Genomic DNA, 21,404 nt, shown 5'->3' with positions numbered 1-21,404 from the left:
ATTACCAAAATAAGTAATTAAAGGGACCTTCCACATTAAACTTTCATATCAAGGTGGGGGCCACAAAATATCGTCTTGAGGGCCGCAATTGGCCCGCGGGCCGCGAGTTTGAGACCCATGGTTTAAAGGGACAGTTCACCCCAAATATGGCTTTCTACAAACCTGTCGTGCTTTTTATCAGAGTAGATTGTTGAATGTTGTCTCCAAGTAACGGCACGCCACATTAAATCAATCTAGATAAATAAATAGGACAATAGCTAAAAGGAAATATGTACTTTTTGATTTTTGGGGTGAACTGTCCGTTTAAAGGAACACTCCACCGTTTTTTCATATTAAAACATGTTATTCGGGTAAGTAAGACGAGTTGATACAGACCTCTTGCGTCTCAATGCGTGCACTCAATCGCCCTGGCGCGCGGCGCCACTTGGCTAGCACTTAGCTTAGCCCAGTTCATTCATTAGGATCCAAACAGATGGACAGTTAGAAGCGACCAAACTCCTCCACGTTTTCCCTATTTAAATACAGCTACACGAGTAGTTAAACGACCAAGTATGGCGACACAAAATAAAACGTGGCGCTTTTCTAAGCGGATAAAAAGGAGAACTATAATGTATGGCGGAATAGCACTTGGGAGCACTTCGACTCGGCGCAGTAATATCATCACTCCTGAGGGGAGAAGATTTTTCAGGAGTGATGATATTACTGCGCCACGTTTTATTTTGTGTCGCCATACTGTCGCCATGTGTCGTTTAACTACTCGTGTAGCTGTATTTAAATAGGGAAAACGTGGAGGAGTTTGGTCGCTTATGATATGACCAAAAAAAGACACAAATTGAACAAAAAAGACACAAAATGACCAAAAAAGACACAAAATGACTAAAAAAAGACACAAAATGACCCAAAAAAACACGATATGACCAAAAAAAGACACAAATTGACCAAAAAAGACACAAAATGACCAAAAAAGACACAAAATGACTAAAAAAAGACACAAAATGACCAAAAAAAGGAAACAAAATGACCAAATGAATAAAATCCCAAGCTGTCTTGTTAAACTATTTCAAATAAGAGTAATTTGATCATTTGAGACTCATTATATTCTCCTTAGCATTCATTAAAAGTTCATGTGTTCTGTTGGTAATAGATCTGGCAGTTTGACTGTCTGTAATAAAGGCATCCTGTGACCAAACTCCTCCACGTTTTCCCTATTTAAATACAGCTACACAAGTAGTTAAACGACACATGGCGACAGTATGGCGACACAAAATAAAACGTGGCGCAGTAATATCATCACTCCTGAAAGATCTTCTCCCCTCAGGAGTGATGATATTACTGCGCCGAGTCGAAGTGCTCCCAAGTGCTATTCCGCCATACATTATAGTTCTCCTTTTTATCCCCTTAAAAAAGCGCCACGTTTTATTTTGTGTCGCCATACTTGGTCGTTTAACTACTCGTGTAGCTGTATTTAAATAGGGAAAACGTGGAGGAGTTTGGTCGCTTCTAACTGTCCATCTGTTTGGATCCTAATGAATGAACTGGGCTAAGCTAAGTGCTAGCCAAGTGGCGCCCCGCGCCAGGGCGATTGAGTGCACGCATTGAGACGCAAGAGGTCTGTATCAACTCGTCTTACTTGACCGAATAACATGTTTTAATATGAAAAAACGGTGGAGTGTTCCTTTAAAAAAGCATGCAGGAGGTTCCCAAAGTGAGATCCAGGCTGTCTGATCAGCGGCCTGCAGTATATATTAAATCAAGAGAACCTTATTGGATTTGGTAACAAGGTTTGTGAGATCCCATTTTGGCAACATAAGAAAGCGAGAAGTCACAGGATGCCTTTATTACAGACAGTCAAACTGCCAGATCTATTACCAACAGAACACATGAACCTTTAATGAATGCTAAGGAGAATATAATGAGTCTCAAATGATCAAATCACTCTTATTTGAAATAGTTTAACAAGACAGCTTGGGATTTTATTCATTTGGTCATTTTGTTTCCTTTTTTTGGTCATTTTGTGTCTTTTTTTATTCATTTTGTGTCTTTTTTGGTCATTTTGTGTCTTTTTTTGGTCAATTTGTGTCTTTTTTGGGTCATTTTGTGTCTTTTTTTGGTCATATCGTGTTTTTTTTGGTCATTTTGTGTCTTTTTTGGTCATTTTCTGTCTTTTTTTGGTCATTTTGTATCTTTTTTGGTCATTTTCTGGCTTTTTTTGGTCATTTTCTGGCTTTTTTGGTCATTTTCTGGCTTTTTTTGGTCATTTTGTGTCTTTTTTGGTTATTTTGTGTCTTTTTTTGGTCATTTTGTGTCTTTTTTGGTCATTTTGTGTCTTTTTTGGTCATTTTCTGGCTTTTTTTGGTCATTTTATGTCTTTTTTGATCATTTTGTGTTCAATTTGTGTACCAACAGAACACATGACCTTTTAATGAATGCTAAGGAGAATATAATGAGTCTCAAATGATCAAATTACTCTTATTTGAAATAGTTTAACAAGACAGCTTGGGATTTTAATCATTTGGTCATTTTGTTTCCTTTTTTTGGTTATTTTGTGTCTTTTTTTTAGTCATTTTGTGTCTTTTTTTTGGTCATATCGTGTTTTTTTTGGTCATTTTCTGGCTTTTTTGGTCATTTTGTGTCTTTTTTGGTCAATTTGTGTCTTTTTTTGGTCATATCGTGTTTTTTTGGTCATTTTCTGGCTCTTTTGGTCATTTTGTGTCTTTTTTGATCATTTTCTGGCTTTTTTTGGTCATTTTATGTCTTTTTTGATCATTTTGTGTTCAATTTGTGTACCAACAGAACACATGAACTTTTAATGAATGCTAAGGAGAATATAATGAGTCTCCAATGATCAAATTACTCTTATTTGAAATAGTTTAACAAGACAGCTTGGGATTTTATTCATTTGGTCATTTTGTTTCCTTTTTTGGTCATTTTGTGTCTTTTTTTAGTCATTTTGTGTCTTTTTTTGGTCATTTTGTGTCTTTTTTGGTCAATTTGTGTCTTTTTTTAGTCATATCGTGTTTTTTTTTGGTCATTTTATGTCTTTTTTTAGTCATTTTGTGTCTTTTTTGGTCATTTTGTGTCTTTTTTGGTCATTTTGTGTCTTGTTTGGTCAATTTGTGTCTTTTTTTGGTCATATCGTGTTTTTTTGGTCATTTTGTGTCTTTTTTTGGTCATTTTGTGTCTTTTTTTTAGTCATTTTGTGTCTTTTTTGGTAATTTTGTGTCTTTTTTGGTCAATTTATGTCTTTTTTTGGTCATATTGTTTGTTTTTTTGGTCATTTTGTGTCTTTTTTGGTCATTTTCTGGCTTTTTTTGGTCATTTTATGTCTTTTTTGATCATTTTGTGTTCAATTTGTGTACCAACAGAACACATGACCTTTTAATGAATGCTAAGGAGAATATAACAAGTCTCAAATGATCAAATTGCTCTTATTTGAAATAGTTTAACAAGACAGCTTGGGATTTTATTAGAGTTAAAATATCCTGTATGGATCTCTGCTAGACCTGCATTACATTCAGTTTAATTTCTGTACTAAATAACCCAAGCACACTAGGAATTATAACCTTCTTTATGGAGCTGAATGTTAATGGGTGTATTACATGGTGCATTGGGTGTTGTGATGCATTTTATTACCATGCAAAACAATACCATTATTCATGATTAAGGAGCGAAACAAAAACAAATGTCGCAGGGCAGAGAGCGCTCCAGCACATGGCAACACAAAACCACATTTTGTTAGCAGGATGAGGAGCCGCCGCGGCGCTAAAAGAAACCATCTGACATAATAAATTATCATTGAGTAAGCCAATCAATAGCCCACTGAAGTGAGGCTTACATCTTCAAGGGGCTTGTGGTGGAAAGCCATTTCAATTTAAGTCTTGACAGCAGTTTCAGTGATTGACAGCTGAGTTGCATCGGTATCACCTGTGTGTGTGTGTGTGTGTGTGTGTGTGTGTGTGTGTGTGTGTGTGTTCTTGTTCTTCCTACATAGTGAGGACCAGAACACGTTTTTAACCAACAGCGTGAGGACATTTTTGCAAAGTGAGGACATTTGGCCGGTCCTCACTTCTTTAACCCTATAAAGCCAAGTGTATCATATTTGATACACAAGTTGTTGAGACCTCTACATCATCAGTCTGATATATTTTTTTCCTGAAAAACCTGATGTATACATGTGTTGGAGATTAAAAACAAACAAACTGAGCAACAAATTGCACAAAAATACCAGATGTAGCAAAAATGATACAGGTTCATTGCTGGGTGAAAACTTCATATCAGCAGATAAATAATTTTTTTCTTGCATATTTGAATTAAATGTTAAAAGTAAAGTCTTAATAGGATAAAAATGTTAGGTTTTATGTTTTTGTTAGTTCAAGAAAAACAAACTGTGAGCAACAAATTGCACAAAAGGACCTGATGTATCAAATATGATACAAATTAGAATTCATATATGCAAATGTATTTATTTATTTTTGTCAGCAGGTTCAATAAATACTCAAGTTTTAAAAAAATATAATTTTCTGGCAATTATTTCACGGTTCAGGCTTTATAAGGTTAAAGGCTTTTTTGAGATTTCAGACTTTGTTTTAAGGGTTAAAGGTTACATGATAATGATTATTAACTGAAACTGTATTGTGTGGTTACAAAACTAACTTAAAAATTATAGTGAAAATGTCCTTCGTTTTCATCTTTGTCAACTTTTTTCATACATAATCAAGATGGATATGACAAAGGAAATAAAGGCATAATTTACTACCCCATTACAAAAAACTACAACTAACACTAAAACAGATAAAAAGTAAACTAAAACTAGCAAACTCAGTCTAAAAACTAATTAAAACTAACTGAATTTGAAAACAAAAATTGACAACGAAAATTAAAACCAAGACTAATGAAAAATCCCAAACTATTATAACCTTGCCAGGGAATTTACTATTCCAATGAGGGCCCTCACAAAGATAGAAAAACAAGAATGTGTGTGTGTGTGCATGTGTGTGTGTGTGTGTGTGTGTGTGTGTGTGTGCGTACGGGGTGCATGTGTATATGTGGGGAATTAGAAAGTGATTAAGCTGAGGATGAATGCTCTATTGAATATATTCTGCTCGGGTTGTGTTTTTTTTTCCTGCCTATTTTTAGTTTTCTATATAAGTGCACCTGTGCTTTACAGATAAGTACAACAATTTTTTTTTTTTTTTTAAACACTCCCTTTGATGGTCACTTTTATTGTACTTTAAAAAGCTACAGAAGCAGCATTGAAGAACTGGTGTTAATTGTAGTGAACCTCTGCAGAGGCTGGTGTTTAAACGTGTGTTGATAATTGAACAGCCTGCATGGTTCATTTTGTCATTTTGTGTCTTTTTTGGTCATTTTGTGGTCAATTTGTGTATTTTTTGGTCATTTTGTATCTTTTTTTGGTCATTTTGTGTCTTTTTTTGTCATTTTGTGTCTTTTTTGGGCATTTTGTGTCTTTTTTTGGTCATTTTGTGTCTTTTTTTGGTCATTTTGTGGTCAATTTGTGTATTTTTTTGGTCATTTTGTATCTTTTTTTGGTCATTTTGTGTCTGTTATTGTCATTTTGTGTCTTTTTTGGGCATTTTGTGTCTTTTTTTGGTCATTTTGTGTCTTTTTTTGATCATTTTGTGTCTTTTCTGGTCATTTTCTGGCTTTTTTCGGCCCTTTTATGTCTTTTTTGATCATTTTGTGGTCAATTTGTGTCTTTTTTGGTCATTTTGTGTCTTTTTTGGGCATTTTGTGTCTTTTTTTGGTCATTTTGTGTCTTTCTTTGATCATTTTGTGTCTTTTCTGGTCATTTTCTGGCTTTTTTCGGTCATTTTATGTCTTTTTTGATCATTTTGTGGTCAATTTGTGTATTTTTTGGTCATTTTGTGTCTTTTTTGGTCATTTTGTGTCTTTTTTTGGTGATTTTGTGTCTTTTTTTCCTGCCTATTTTTAGTTTTCTATATAAGTGCACCTGTGCTTTACAGATAAGTACAACAATTTTTTTTTTTTTTTTTTTTAAACACTCCCTTTGATGGTCACTTTTATTGTACTTTAAAAAGCTACAGAAGCAGCATTGAAGAACTGGTGTTAATTGTAGTGAACCTCTGCAGAGGCTGGTGTTTAAATGTGTGTTGATAATTGAACAGCCTGCATGGTTCATTTTGTCATTTTGTGTGTTTTTTTTTTGTCATTTTGTGTCTTTTTTGGTCATTCTGTGGTCAATTTGTGTATTTTTTGGTCATTTTGTATCATTTTTTTGGTCATTTTGTGTCTTTTTTTGTCATTTTGTGTCTTTTTTGGGCATTTTGTGTCTTTTTCTGGTCATTTTGTGTCTTTTTTTGATCATTTTGTGTCTTTTCTGGTCATTTTCTGGCTTTTTTCGGTCATTTTATGTCTTTTTTGATCATTCTGTGGTCAATTTGTGTATTTTTGGTCATTTTGTATCATGTTTTTGGTCATTTTGTGTCTTTTTTTGTCATTTTGTGTCTTTTTTGGGCATTTTGTGTCTTTTTTTGGTCATTTTGTGTCTTTTTTTGATCATTTTGTGTCTTTTCTGGTCATTTTCTGGCTTTTTTCGGTCATTTTATGTCTTATTTGATCATTTTGTGGTCAATTTGTGTCTTTTTTTGTCATTTTGTGTCTTTTTTTGGTGATTTTGTGTCTTTTTTTCCTGCCTATTTTTAGTTTTCTATATAAGTGCACCTGTGCTTTACAGATAAGTACAACAATTTTTTTTTTTTTTTTAAACACTCCCTTTGATGGTCACTTTTATTGTACTCTAAAAAGCTACAGAAGCAGCATTGAAGAACTGGTGTTAATTGTAGTGAACCTCTGCAGAGGCTGGTGTTTAAATGTGTGTTGATAATTGAACAGGTTTCCACCTCTCTCCTTTGTCCTCTCCAGTTGAGTCTAGTAGGCAGACACTCAGAGTACCTGGCTGGGGAGAGATAGGTAATTAACCGGTCTGTGAGAGTGACTTATTACCATAATTAAAGTTGGCTTTTTTTAGCCCATTAGGAGGCAGCCTAATGCACCCACCCTGGATCATTAAACTATTTCTAGCAACAGAACAGCCTCTTTTACTTCTGCACAGCGCAGCAGTTAGGCTCTATATGACAAATTAAGACATGTGGTTACACTATAGGGGGAATACAGGCAATGTTGCATTAAGTGTCACACATTCCAACAGTTTCTTCAGGTTTATTTAGGTCATTTAGAGCAGCTGTTCTCAACCTTGGGGCCGGGACCCCAATTGGGGTCGCAAGATGATTTCTGGGGGTCGCCAAATCATTTTGGAAGTCAGCTCTGTCTCCACTGTGTTAAAGTGTTCATGTGTTAATGTGTTTTAGTTTTTTTTGGTCATTTCATGTCTTTTTTTGGTCATTTTGTGTATTTTTTGGTCATTTTGTGGTCAATTTGTGTATTTTTTGGTCATTTTGTTTCCTTTTTTGGGTCATTTTGTGTCTTTTTTTAGTCATTTTGTGTCTTTTTTAGTCATTTTGTGTCTTTTTTGGGCATTTTGTGTCTTTTTTGGTCAATTTGTGTCTTTTTTTTGGTCATTTTGTGTTTTTTTTGGTCATTTTGTGGTCAATTTGTGTATTTTTTGGTCATTTTGTTTCCTTTTTTGGTCATTTTGTGTCTTTTTTTAGTCATTTTGTGTCTTTTTTGGGCATTTTGTGGTCAATTTGTGTATATTTTGGTCATTTTGTTTCCTTTTTTTCGTCATTTTGTGTCTTTTTTTGTCATTTTGTGTCTTTTTTGGGCATTTTGTGTCTTTTTTGGTCAATTCGTGTCTTTTTTTGGTCATTTTGTGTCTTTTTTTGGTCATTTTGTGTTTTTTCTGGTCATTTTCTGGCTTTTCTCTGTCATCTTGTGTCTTTTTTTATCATTTTGTGGTCAATTTGTTTCTTTTTTTGGTCATTTTGTTTCCGTTTTTGGTCATTTTGTTTCTTTTTTGGGTGATCTGAACAGTGCGTGTGAGATTGTGATCAGTGAACGGGGGTTGCACACAACATGCATGTTAAATTGGGGGTCACGACTCAAAAAGGTTGAGAACTCCTGATTTAGAGGTGTGTTTGTGACCGCTGTCGTCCCACTGTGAGCGACACACTGACCTCCTGCTGTTTGCTTCAGGGATCGTGGCCCTGTGGTCCCTCGCCGTTCTGTCCTTTGAACGCTTCTTCGTGATCTGCCGGCCTCTGGGGAACATCCGCCTGCAGTCGAAGCACGCCATCCTGGGTCTGCTGTTCGTCTGGAGCTTCTCCTTCATCTGGACCTTCCCCCCGGTGCTCGGCTGGAACAGATACACTATAAGCAAGATCGGGACTACCTGTGAGCCTGACTGGTGAGAAATGAAGAAATGAGCATTTTGTTATATCTGAAACACACTCAATCTGTATGAAATGGGTCTTAAAGGGTGCACCTAAATCACAAAAGTCACATTTTCTCACTTAATCCTCACTGTGGCTGTTTTCGTTGCAGATTCTTATTACCCGAGAAATCAGTCCAATGAAAACTGCTGACAGTGGGATTTGTGGGTTTATGGATTGGTCATTGTTTCTGGAATGACACGTTGCTGTGTGATTTTTAAAACGTCATATTTATTGCTTAAATAAGCAAAAACAGAATTCTATCCCCCTCCATTGTTTTGTGCTGGAGTATGTGAGAAACACTCTTTTTGTGATTTGTCTGAAGCGACCCTTTGATTTATTTTTGAGCTATTTATTTTAGCTCACATTATAAATTGATGTGGAAAAAAATAGCTGTCTTTTGAAAGGTAGAGTTAAGATTTATGTTGTGGTTTGTGATGTCCAAATGTATTCTGCAATCAGGCCCTGAACACTAAACCAAACTTTAAACGTAAATGTATATTATGCAACTTTTCAGCATTCAAATATCTGAAAACGACTAGACCTTTGTTACATATTATGTTGGGTTGTGTAATTTTATTATCCCAATGTTTTCAACAATTTTCACACCCAAAGAAATCCTTAATTGTAATCATATACCAGTCTGCTTCATTTGTCGCGTTATATCCCCTCAGTGCATGTCACGGTGTTGTAGTCATCATAAATTGACTTTTTATCCAGTTTTAGGCCATATTTTTTATGATACTTTTTAGATCTTGGTTGTTTTAACTATATAATCTAACCGGATGAAAGGTTTTAGTAATCAGAAGTTTGGAAGTTCATCAGAGCAAATGTTAGCCGCATCAGATCAGAGCTAGCTAGCTAACTATTATCTCCTCCTTCATTCCCTCAAAGTGTATACACTGCAAAAAAAGAAAAGTTGGGTGAACTCAAAATTTCAAGGCAACAAACTTCAATAAAATTTTAAGTTGGACAATTAAACTCAATATTTTAAGTTTTGTTTTTGAGTTTGCTCAACTCTGATTTCCTCTGGCACGATTGTAACGCCGCTATGAAACGTCAGCTAATGTTGTGACCACAATTTCGAGTTAGCATTGATACGCTAATGGCTACTCTTGTAGCTGTAACAAGCAGCGCCGCTAGCATCAGTTAGCCGCTAGCATCAGTTAGCCGCTAGCATCAGTAGGCCGCTAGCTTTCGCTAATGACCGAATTTCCCAACAAAGAAATAAGAGTTATCAGAACTATTGTCCCTTGTTGTGAACCCCAACTTAAAGATATAAGTAACAACAACTCACCAACTTGTTTTTGAGCAGACAACTGACTTTCTGACAACTTTGTTGTGCTAACTTACATTATCGCCCTAAATGTCAATAATTTATATTTCCAAGTTTTACCAAATTAGTAAATTGGCTTTTTTGCAGTGTAGTCACAGAAGCTCTCAGTGGCATAATGTACTTAAAGTCAAAGTACTAAACTAGTGTTAGCTCTCTGCCACACTGTTTAACAGCAATGGCTTGTTCCTAATGTGGTACAGCATAGTAGGAGCATCACTTAGTTTCCATTTGACTTCACTGCTGTTCTGGAGGAACTGAGGGGGGCTCCAGGCTTGAAAAGTTTCTCTTTTAAGCTGATAATACACTAAACAATTTGAGCTTTTTTCAATTCTTTTTTTAGCTAGAAGTCGTAGACATCCCTACAACAAATGTAAGGAACTTGTAGCAAAGTTTAAGGACGCAACTGGCTGCCATGTGGCTCCATCTTGTCCTAATTAGATATTATAGTTTGATGACTCATGTGATAGCAAACATTTGTATAATAACACATCCAACTGATACAGAGCAACATTAGCATTCATCAGGAGTCCTGTTATATTCCAAATGTATTATTGGATTATTGTTATTATTGATGCATTTATGCAACCAGCATTTTAGTTTTCTCAGGAAGAGATGTTTTTTTCCTACTTAATATACTGTTATGACATTTAATTATAATAACGTTTTTAAACACTTTAAATTCATCATGTTTTTCATGTAAAAAACTAAACCTCTCAGCTTAATGTAGTGGAGTAAAAAGTACAATATTTGCCTCAAAATGTAGTGAAGTAGAAGTATAAAGTTACATAAAAAGGAAATACTCAAATAAAGTACAAGTACCTTAAAATTGCACTTCAGTACAGTACTTGAGTACTTATTTACATTCCACCACTGCACCTTGCGTATGTGTACTCTCCTTTTAGCTCTGTTTTGGTCTCCACCAACTTTCAAGAAATGTCTTTTTCTAATCAAACTCCTAATCCTACACTGCAAAAAAAGAAAAGTTGGGTGAACTCAAAATTTCAAGGCAACAAACTTCGATAAAATTTTAAGTTGGACAATTGAACTAAATATTTAGGGACCGAGCACTAACGGTGCGAGGACCCTATTGTAATTGGTCCGTCTATTATTAGGGACCGAGCACTAACGGTGCGAGGACCCTATTGAAATTGGTCCGTTTATTATTATTATTATTATTTTTAGGGGGAGTAAATCGCTTATTTGAGGCCTTTATCATATTCAAAAACTCACCAAATTTGGAATATACATAAATCAGATTTGAAATTTACGTATTCTGGTATTCGCGAGAATGGACCTTGCAAAATGACTCACTAGCGCCCCCTCAAAATTTTCAAAACATCCTCACAATATAGGTTTTTTTCACGTAGACACACGAAAGTTGGTACATATGTGTATCATGGGAAGACGTACCAAAAAGCCTCAAGAACCCATACCCGAAAACGTACAGGAAGTCGGCCATCTTGGATTGAATATTGCACTTGTCATCGTTTTTCGCCATTTCCAGGTCGCATACTTTAATGAACTCCTCCTACAGATTTCATCCCATGGACTTCAAACTTGGTCAGTACCATCACAAGGCCTTTGGGATCAAAACTTGTATAAATCTTTACCGATAGTCACTCTATGTGGGCGTGGCATGGCGGCAAATTATGGTGTCTCGCCATCTAACACGAGACTGTATAACTTGACCATGCATTGTCCAATTTGTCCCAAATTTCACACACATGATTAGGTTCCAGCCCGGGACACACCCACATGTCAATATTGACACACAGTCATAGCGCCCCCTGCTGGCTACAGGAAGTAACATGTTTTACACCTGCCACAAGCACAGTGGTAGGAGACACGCCATTTGGTACGCATAGGGACTGAGCCAAAAGCGCCGCGTCTGATGTGCCCTCCCCTGACGGCGCCTCCCCCGACGGCTCCACTCTGCGAGGGCCCGTTCAGTACTGCGCGCAGTCCTAGTTATTTTTCTCCTTCTCCCAAATGAATTGCCTTTTTGGGGGCTTTATCATATTCAAAAACTCGCCAAATTTGGAATATACATAAATCTCACGAGAAATTTACGTATTCTGGTATTCGCGGGAATGGGCGTGGCAAAATGACTCAACAGCGCCCCCTTGAAAGTCAAGAAAATTCAGCCCCTCGCACAGGAATGTCGTATCGGCATGAAATTTGGTACATACATGTATCATGGCAAGACGCACCAAAAAGTCTCAAGAACCCATACCCTAAAATGTACAGGAAGTCGGCCATCTTGGATCGAAAATGGCGTCTCCTGCTGTTTCTGCCCATTTCCATGCCGCATACTTTAACGAACTCCTCCTACAGATTTTACCCGATCTACTTCAAACTTGCTCAGTACCATCACAAGGCCTTTGGGATCAAAAGTTGTATAAATCTTTATCACTTGTCACACTATGTGGGCGTGGCATGGCGGCAAAATATGGCATCTCGCCATAACACACGAGACTGGGTAACTTGACCATACATTGTCCAATCTGTCCCAAATTTCACACACGTGATTAGGGTCCAGCCCGGAACACACCCACGTGTCAATATTGACACACAGTCATAGCGCCCCCTGCTGGCAACAGCAAGTAACATCTTTTACGCCTAGCCCCAGCAGTAGGTTTCACGTAGAGACACGAAATTTGGTACACACGTGTTTCATGTGGAGACGCACCAAAAAGCCTCTTGGACCCATACCTCAAACCCAACAGGAAGTCCGCCATCTTGGTTTGAATATTGCACTTGTCATCGATTTTGGCCATTTCCAGGTAACATACTTTAACGAACTCCTCCTACAGATTTCATCCAATTCTCTTCAAACTTGGTCAGCACCATCACAAGGCCTTTGGGATCAAAAGTTGTATAAATCTTTACCGACCGTCACACTATGTGGGCGTGGCATGGCGGCAAAATATGGCATCTCGCCATCTAACACCAGACTGTATAACTTGACCATACATTGTCCAATCCGTCCCAAATTTCACACACATGATTAGGGTCCAGCCCGGAACACACCCACGTGTCTATATTGACACACAGTCATAGCGCCCCCTGCTGGCTACAGCAAGTAACATGTTTTACACCCACTTTGAGCTGAGTAGTAGGAGACACGCGATTTGGTACGCATAGGGACTGGGCCTGTGTCCTCCCTCGACGGCTCCTCCCCCGACAGCTCCACTCTGCGAGGGCCCGTTCAGTACTGCGCGCAGTCCTAGTCTTATTTGTTTTTGAGTTTGCTCAACTCTGAATTCAGATTTCTGTCAACTCAACTGTAAGTTGTACTAACTTATAATTTTACATTGTAATAACTTTTAATCCTTACTTCTGCTAACTTCTGCAATGTGCTGAATTGGCACGATTGTAACGCAGCTATGAAATGTCAGCTAATGTTGTGACCACAATTTAGAGTTAGCATTGATACGCTAATGGCTACTCTTGTAGCTGTAACAAGCAGCGCCGCTAGCATCAGTTAGCCGCTAGCTTTCGCTAATGAATTTCACCGCTTTCCCACATTTCACAACAAAGAAATAAGAGTTATCAGAACTATTGTCCCTTGTTGTGAACCCCAACTTAAAGATATAAGTAACAACAACTCACCAACTTGTTTTTGAGCAGACAACTGGCTTCCTTTGTTGTGCTAACTTACATTATTGCCCTAAATGTCAATAATTTATATTTCCAAGTTTTACCAAATTAAATCACTGTTTTAGGCCAAAAAATACAAGTTGGCTTTTTTGCAGTGTAGCCTTAATATCAGGCTTTAACCTTATGCTACCACTAGTGGTTCAACCTTACTTTTAGACCATAAATAACATTAATTATCTTTATTCCCACACACCTTAAACACAAATAAAAGATTATAGACATTCCACACTCTGCACTGCAGCTTCAGCCGTACTAGCTCACATTCACCGTGTGAATTTCTCTTGTGGAAAAAGTCAAGAAACAGGTTTGCTCTGACCTTGACCCTCAGGGTGCCATCTAGCTAATGCTACTTAGCTGCTTTGATCAAAGAGGTGCAGATAAGGGGCTGAGTGTTCGCCTCAAGCCATGTAAGGGAACTGCTGCTCACATGAAGCACAGTGGGAATGAATGGTTCGGACAATACAATTAAGAGATAACCTTATGGAGATACCCGGAGTATAGATGACCCATTCCACCTCCGGCTACACGCAGTATGAGTTCTGTCAGAAAACATTTAGTTAACAGCAGCAGCGTGGACAGCAGAGGTGTCCCAGGTCCAGGACGTAGACACATGCACAGCCTGATGCATTTTAAAAGCCTCATTTATGTGCATCTTTTTATCTCTGGATGCATGCAGATATTCTGCGCTAGACCGCTTCAGAATGTTAAAAAGCATAGCTGCAAGGTTTTGAAGGATTGTGCAGGAGAATGTCAGTAGGTGGCTGAGAGGGATTTTTGAATAAAATTTACCGCATCTACTTTGCTCGCCCATATCCCTTCCAGTGCTCAGGTATTACATCAGACATATTATTATACAGACGCACACAGTTGAAGGTTGCCAGCTCAAAAAGGCTGGACCTGACAGGTTGTCTAATATGACAACAATAAAATAGATTTGTCTGATTGTCTGTCTTTTACGTTGTTATACATATTTGTGTAGTAAAACGTCAGCTAAATCAGTAATTCTCAACCTTTTTGAGTCGCGACCCCCAATTTAACATGCATGTTGTCCATGACCCCCGCTTACTGAACACAATCTCACACGCACAGTTCAGATCACCCAAAAAAGAAACAAAATGACCAAAAAAAGGAAACAAAATGAACAAAAAAGACACAAATTGACCACAAAATGATCAAAAAAGACACAAAATTACCAGAAAAGACACAAAATGACCAAAAAAAGACACAAAATGACCAAAAAAAGACATAAAATTACCATAAAATACACAAAATGACGCAAAAAAGAAACAAAATGACCAAAAATGACACAAAATGACAAAAAAGACACAAAATGATGAAAAAAAGGAAACAAAATTACCAAAAAGACACAAAATGATAAAAAAAAGACACAAAATGACCTAAAAAGACACAAAATGACCAAAAAAAGGACACAAAATGACCAAAAAAGACATTGAGTGACCAAAAAGACTAAAATCTCGCGACCCCAATTGGGTTCCCGACCCCAAAGTTGAGAATAGCTGAGCTAAATGACATGTCATGTAATGTAATGTAATGTAAAACTGTAGTTCACTTTACGAGTGCAGTGCCCGTGAGAAGGTTGTATTCATATAGTGGGAGATTAAGTAGATTTTTCAATTATGGCCAAATGAGGTTGTGTGTGAAAGTGGGATGTACAATGAGGTGTAATACTCTCTAATAGTGTTAATATACAAAGTGTATATTGGGTAATACATGGATGTATTGAGATATAAAGATACACAGAAATAGTTATTTTAACCCTCTATGATGAAAAAAATGTTTGGAGAGTCTTTTTTTGTCTTGAAATAGACCAAATAAACATAATCTGAAGATTTTGGGGTTTGTTGCCCGTAGGCAACATTGCACCATTACGGTGCACAGGTGAAAAGAAAGTTTGTAAAATGTATTTTAACATTATTTATTTCATAAACATGTGTAAAAGATTCAGTTGCTTCAACAGGCTACAATACATAACATTTTAAATTTAGAAACATTATAAAAGGACATTTTTTAACTGAATGTTGCCTGAACCAACGACTTGAACAGTCTAAGTTTATGAAATTATCTAAAATGAAGGTTTTCTCACCTATGAGCAGGAATATATTTTTTTCAAGATGGAAAAGGGCCAGGAAATGACATTTTGAGTGATTTTTTTGTGGCACAAAATGGCAAAGCTGTTTCCTTTGGAAAAGTCTGAAAAATAGGGTTTCAATATGGCCGCCTGGAGGTCATGTGGCAAATTAAAGCATTGCTATTGGTTCCCTATACTCTTCCCTCTTTTTTAAAGTATCGCATCACCAAAAAACATGCATTGTAGAAATTTGACAGGCTAAAAATGGGTATGTTGCCTGAGAGCAACACCGTACCATAGAGGGTTAAGAAAAAGAAACGTATTCATTTTACATGGTTAGACATATATACAGACACAGATATAGGAGGGAATAAGTTTACATGCAGCACAAACACATTGAACATTGATATTCGCTGGAAACTATTAGAATATTATTGGAAAATCAAACCTTGTAGCGCACTTTAAAACTCAGAGTGCTCAATCCAGAGTGAATTGTGTTACTGACCAGGTGTAGGCCTATCACACAAAGGGGCGGAGCTACACTAAAAGGCGTCCGATCGGAAACAGTGCAATGCGCAACACGTCCTACTTAAATAATGATATTTTGAAAAATGAATTCAAAGATCTTCAAAATCAAGGATGCACACCTTCATGCCATGTGCAAGCCACATATGAAATCTTTCGTCAGACGCTTCTTGCTTTCTTGCTTTTATAGATATTATAATTTCGGTTGTCATTGGTCACTTTTAGTACATTTTAGCATCATGTTAAAACTGCGCCAACTAACATTTCTTATCATTAAAAGCGGTAGTTGACGTGAGATTGCGTACAATATTGCTCACCAAGAACTAAACTTGTTTTAAAGTCACTATATGTAGGAAATCAATTTTCATATTTTGGTGTGTCCCAGTGTTCGTGTCAAAAAACACCTCCAAAAAACTCAGTGCTATCTTAACTTTCACATGTGAAGCAAAACAGAGCTCCAAAATTTAAATGAGGAGATTCAGTCGACCCATCTCGGAAATAATGCTAATATTAATTTAATCGCTTTATAAAATACAATAAATTATCTGGTTTTGAGCTGCTACTGATAGGAATACATGTTATAATGAGACTGTTAATGTGGAGTAAATCAAATATAGCAGTAAAAAGTATTAAATACTCCAATCACTATATCACTTTAACATTTATAACTGTAAATGACCTTTAGCAAGGTTCTTTTTTGGTATATTTGTATTATATAGCTTGTTTTTTCATGTTTGTAAATTTTCTAGGTGTTTTACAATATTGTGATGCTTTTATTTTGAAAAGGCGCCATCCAGTGTGAAACGGGTGCTTTTATTTTGAAAGGTAGTGACAGGAAATAACAGGTAGAACGGTAAAAATTAAAAACGAACGGTAAATAATGATGTGGGCTTCCCACACAGTAATAACACGACAGAGAGCTCTTTTTTTATGTAAAGAGAGAGAATCTCCTACCTGATTTTTCGGCGCCTGGAGCTCTCGGCCGCGCCGACCGGGCATTACCCTACTTCTCACTTGATTTATTACCTCAAAAAAGATTCTTATCATGAGTTTATCATCTCAATTGCTAGCTTTAAGTATTCTTCACTGTGACATAATGTGCAACAGTGCGCTGTTTGAACTTTTGAGCCTTTCACACACTGTAAAAAATGTCTGTAGATTTTAGGGTGAAAAACTGTTAAACCATGACAGTAAAAGAGGTAAAATGATAAATTATTAATTCAGTTTCAGTAACAATGAAACACTGTAAATGTATATATCAGCCAAAACTGTGTTTTTTACAGTTTTATTTTTTTTTAAATACATTAAAATATGTATTTAATGTAATATATACAAGCCATCACTGTGACTTTTGCATTTATCTTTTTGTAAAAAATACTTTTTCTCACTGTTAAATGTACTTAACACCATATCTGTAACAAAAATATACTGTCATATTTAATTGTAAATCTTTTTAAATGGTAAATCTAATTTATAAAATATAATATAATTTATCTTGTCAATTATACACTGTAAAAATTGGTAGAAATAACGGTAAAACACTGTAAAATTACATCAGAAATAGGGCGTAAAATTAAAAATGGTATATCACTGTTGTAGACACTTTTAATTACCGTAAATCAAAGAATAGCACAAAACTTAAACTTTTTTCTGTCATGAACTGGAAGAAACACACAGTTTTGCTGTAAAAAATATAACGTTTTCATGCAAAATTAATGGAGAAATACCATGATGTCACAATGACACAATAACCCTAAAAATAACAGGAATATTCGGTCTAAATTACAGATATTTACATTTAAATTTACAGTAGAAAACCCACTCACTGTAATTTTTACAGTAAAGTTCTGGCAACCACAGCTGCCGGTATTTTACCGTAAATTAAACGGATTAATTTTTACAGTGCAGTGTGTTTTCACTTCATGCCTTGTTCAGTGTTGGACTGGAGCAGTGGCGGTTCTACACAGGGGCCTCCAGGGGCCACTGCCCCTGTAAAGAAGCCTGTGGCCCCTGCTGTGGCCCCTGTGTCAAATTAATAATAAAATGATCAATTTATAACAATGAACAATGGAACAATTCTAACCTTTTTTTTTGTTCAAACAATATCTCATTGTACACAAAAGAAACCCAGAATGTGAACATTGTAGAATAGTTTAACTCTATGGAGTCTTATACATTTGTGTCTTTTTTGTGTCTTTTTTTTTGGTAATTTTGTGTTTGTTGTTGTGTCATTTTTAGTTATTTTGTGTCTTTTTTTGGTCATTTTGTGTCTTTTTTTGTCATTTTGGAAGTCAGCTCTGTCTCCTCTGTGTTAAAGTCTTCATGTGTTTTATTCCTCTGGTCATTTAATGTCGTTTTTGGTCATTTTATGTCTTTTTTGGTCATTTTGTGTCTTTTTTTGGTTATTTTGTGTCTTTTTTGGTCATTTTGTGTCTTTTCTGGTTATTTTGTGTCTTTTTTTTATCATTTTGTGGTCAATTAGTGTCTTTTTTGGTCATTTTGTGTCTTTTTTGTGTATTTTTTGGGTCATTTTGTGTCTTTTTTTGTCATTTGTGTCATTTATGTGTCTTTTTTGTGTATTTTTTTTGGTCATTTTGTGTCTTTTTTGGTCATTTTGTGTCTTTTTCAAGACATTCAAAGACTTTGAATGCTTAAATATCATCTTTGCCATTTTTTTCATGTGCTAATGTGCCCCTCTGATTAAACACTGGCCCCTCCTTGGCCCCCACAGTAAAATTGGTCTAGAACCGCCACTGGACTGGAGTAAAAAAAAACAACCACTATGGAAAGGGCTGTTGAGATGAATACAGTACACACACCACTTCTTTACACATTGATCCAGGTGCCAGCAGGTATTCTCATGGAAATGACATAATTAGACTAAATTATTGGCCTCTGCAACCCTAATTGTGTCACAGAGATTTGTCTCTGCTGTGAAATTTACCTTTTAACTGAAGCTCAAATGAGGTGCAAAAACTGTCATCTTTCTCTACAACCAGATAAAAGCCTCTGAATGTCAAAATGACATTTCACAGACAGCTCATAGATGTAAAATTATGGAATGGTTAACCATTTTTTTTCTTAAAGGGACAGTGTTTAAATGAAACAAATGGTTTTGGCTTCATCTATCGATGCATCTATATCCATTGTCACTTTTACATTATCTGTTAAAACAGGTTTAAATGTAGGTTTTGACCCAATTTAAAGAGCATATAATGTAAATGTAAATGTCTTTGTTCTCCACCTCTTTGACAGGTATTCAAGCAATATGACTGATCACAGCTACATCATCACTTTCTTCGCCACCTGTTTCATTCTGCCCCTCGGACTGATATTTTTCTGCTATGGAAAGCTTCTGCGGAAGCTCAGGAAGGTTGGTATGAGTTCTTACTCTTTGTGTCTGGATGCTCTCAATGATAGATGGCTGTATAAGTGTCCACTATGTATAATTAGCACTCATACTGGTGATATGGTACACTGTAAACCAGCTATTCTGGGGTCGGGACCCCAATTGGGGTCGCGAGATGATTTCTGGGGGTCGCCAAATCATTTTGGAAGTCAGCTCTGTCTCCACTGTGTTAAAGTGTTCATGTGTTTTAGTCTTTTTGGTCTTTATTTGGTAACTTTGTGTGTTTTTTTGTCATTTTGTGTCTTTTTTGGTCATTTTGTGTCTTTTTTTTAAGACATTTTGTGTCTTTTTTTTTATAAGACATTTTGTGTCTTTTTTTGGTCATTTTATGTTATTTTGTGTCATTTCTGGTCATTTTGTGTCTTTTTTTAAATCATTTTGTGGTCAATTTGTGTCTTTTTTGGTCATTTTATGTCTTTTTTTAGACATTTTGTGTCTTTTTTTGATCATTTTGTGTCTTTTTTTAGACATTTTGTGTCTTTTTTTTGTCATTTTGTGTCTTTTTTGGTCATTTTGTGTCTTTTCTGGCCATTTTGTGTCACGGACAACATTCATGTTAAATTGGGGGTCGTGACTAGCCTGGCTAACACCAGACTATTCTCAAATGAGGTCTAGTCTGGCAACGACCAATGTATTTCTCCGTAGAGGAGGTGTGGTTTACGATCCTCCAGAGCCGTTTATTGGGCGCTTAGAATGTCTATCAAAGCGTCTGTAGGTAGCTCTTAGCCAATCAGATCAGTTATACCAGATGACGTAGTAGAGCAACAGAAATGGATGTTTGTTGTGTGTGTGTCTGTGAGAGAGTGTTGTTTGCTGCTTTGCTCCTCCAGTTCTCGCTTTCTGCAAGATTATTTATTTTCACGCTTTATTCCCCCTCATGTCATTCAGCCACACACATCCACTGATTTTATGGGCAATAAACAAGCTGCTGCGGGCATCTCGGCAGCTCCGCTGTCCGCGGTAGCGGGGCTATTAGCGTCGCTAGCGGCTATTAGCGTCGCTAGCGGCTATTAGCGTCGCTAGCGGCGCTAAAAGCCGCTAGCGACGCTAATAGCCGCTAGCGACGCTAATAGCCCCGCTACCATAACGCCGGTGATCTCAGCGGAGCCGCCGAGAGACCTTTCGCCTTTTAACTTTCGCTCTAAACTATTTAAAACACCATCTACAGCTAAAGAGAGTTTTGCGTCTGCAGCAGCCATGTTGGATCCGGAAAACTACAAGCTTCCAAGTGCCGAGTAGTACGCGTCATCGTCTTGCCGTCCCTCCCCGCTCTGTGATTGGATCCCTAAAACAGGGCTAAGAAACCTCCCTGGTTTCCAGACTGGATGGAGGTTCGAAATTAAATTTGAGCGCGCAAGGCAGTCTGGGTATACCCAGGCTAGGTCGTGACTCAAAAAGGTTGAGAACTACTGGACTAAAACACAGTATAGTGCTGAAGCTAGTTGCAATACTGTCGCAGTATACTGTAACAGTACTAATATTTCTGTAAATAGAGAATATTACTGTCTGAAAGCCAATTACTACGAATTAAGCGCTGTCTTCACTGTAACCTCAGTAATTTTAATAAACCATATACTGAATGAGTGTGTTAAGTAAAATATAGCCATTAAAAATGTGGACAAGAACAGAATTGAATTCAGAATGAGTGCATACTTATTTTATAATTTATTTATTTTTAAATCACAGATTTGGCTTTAGATATCTTGTCTCTGTACTGTATTCCATCAAATCTAGGTCACAAACAAATCCTTTCATTCTGTTTCTCTTATGTTTGATGTTCACAGCATCCCAACTTTTTTGGCATAATGGTTGGTTACATAGTTACATTTTCAAATAACATGCTTTGAGACACAGAAATGTTTTTAAAAAAAAAGAGAGACCAGAAGGAAAAGTGGAAGAATCAGACTTTAGTAATATGCTGACACTATTTTTCTAAAATTTGGGGATTTTATTACAGGAAATATCAGGTATTGGCCAGTCACGCTGTAACTGCTGACACTTCAGTCAGTTCCTTAA

The 21,404-nt window shown here is 36.7% G+C and overlaps 1 protein-coding gene across 1 annotated transcript in view; it reads left to right on the top strand.

Annotated features, from left to right (window-relative positions):
- valopa (vertebrate ancient long opsin a) overlaps positions 1-21,404 on the top strand; it is a 42,198-nt gene that overhangs the window by 3,778 nt on the left and 17,016 nt on the right. The window contains exons 2-3 of the mRNA XM_059358840.1: positions 8,134-8,344; positions 19,235-19,352. Coding sequence (XP_059214823.1) covers positions 8,134-8,344; positions 19,235-19,352 — 329 coding nt within the window. The remainder of the gene's footprint in view (positions 1-8,133; positions 8,345-19,234; positions 19,353-21,404) is intronic.

The sequence above is a fragment of the Centropristis striata genome, chromosome 20 (assembly GCF_030273125.1).
Source record: "Centropristis striata isolate RG_2023a ecotype Rhode Island chromosome 20, C.striata_1.0, whole genome shotgun sequence".
NCBI lineage: Eukaryota > Metazoa > Chordata > Actinopteri > Perciformes > Serranidae > Centropristis > Centropristis striata.
The sequence above is the reverse complement of the archived record's forward strand: the minus strand, read 5'-3'. Positions and strand labels throughout refer to the sequence as shown.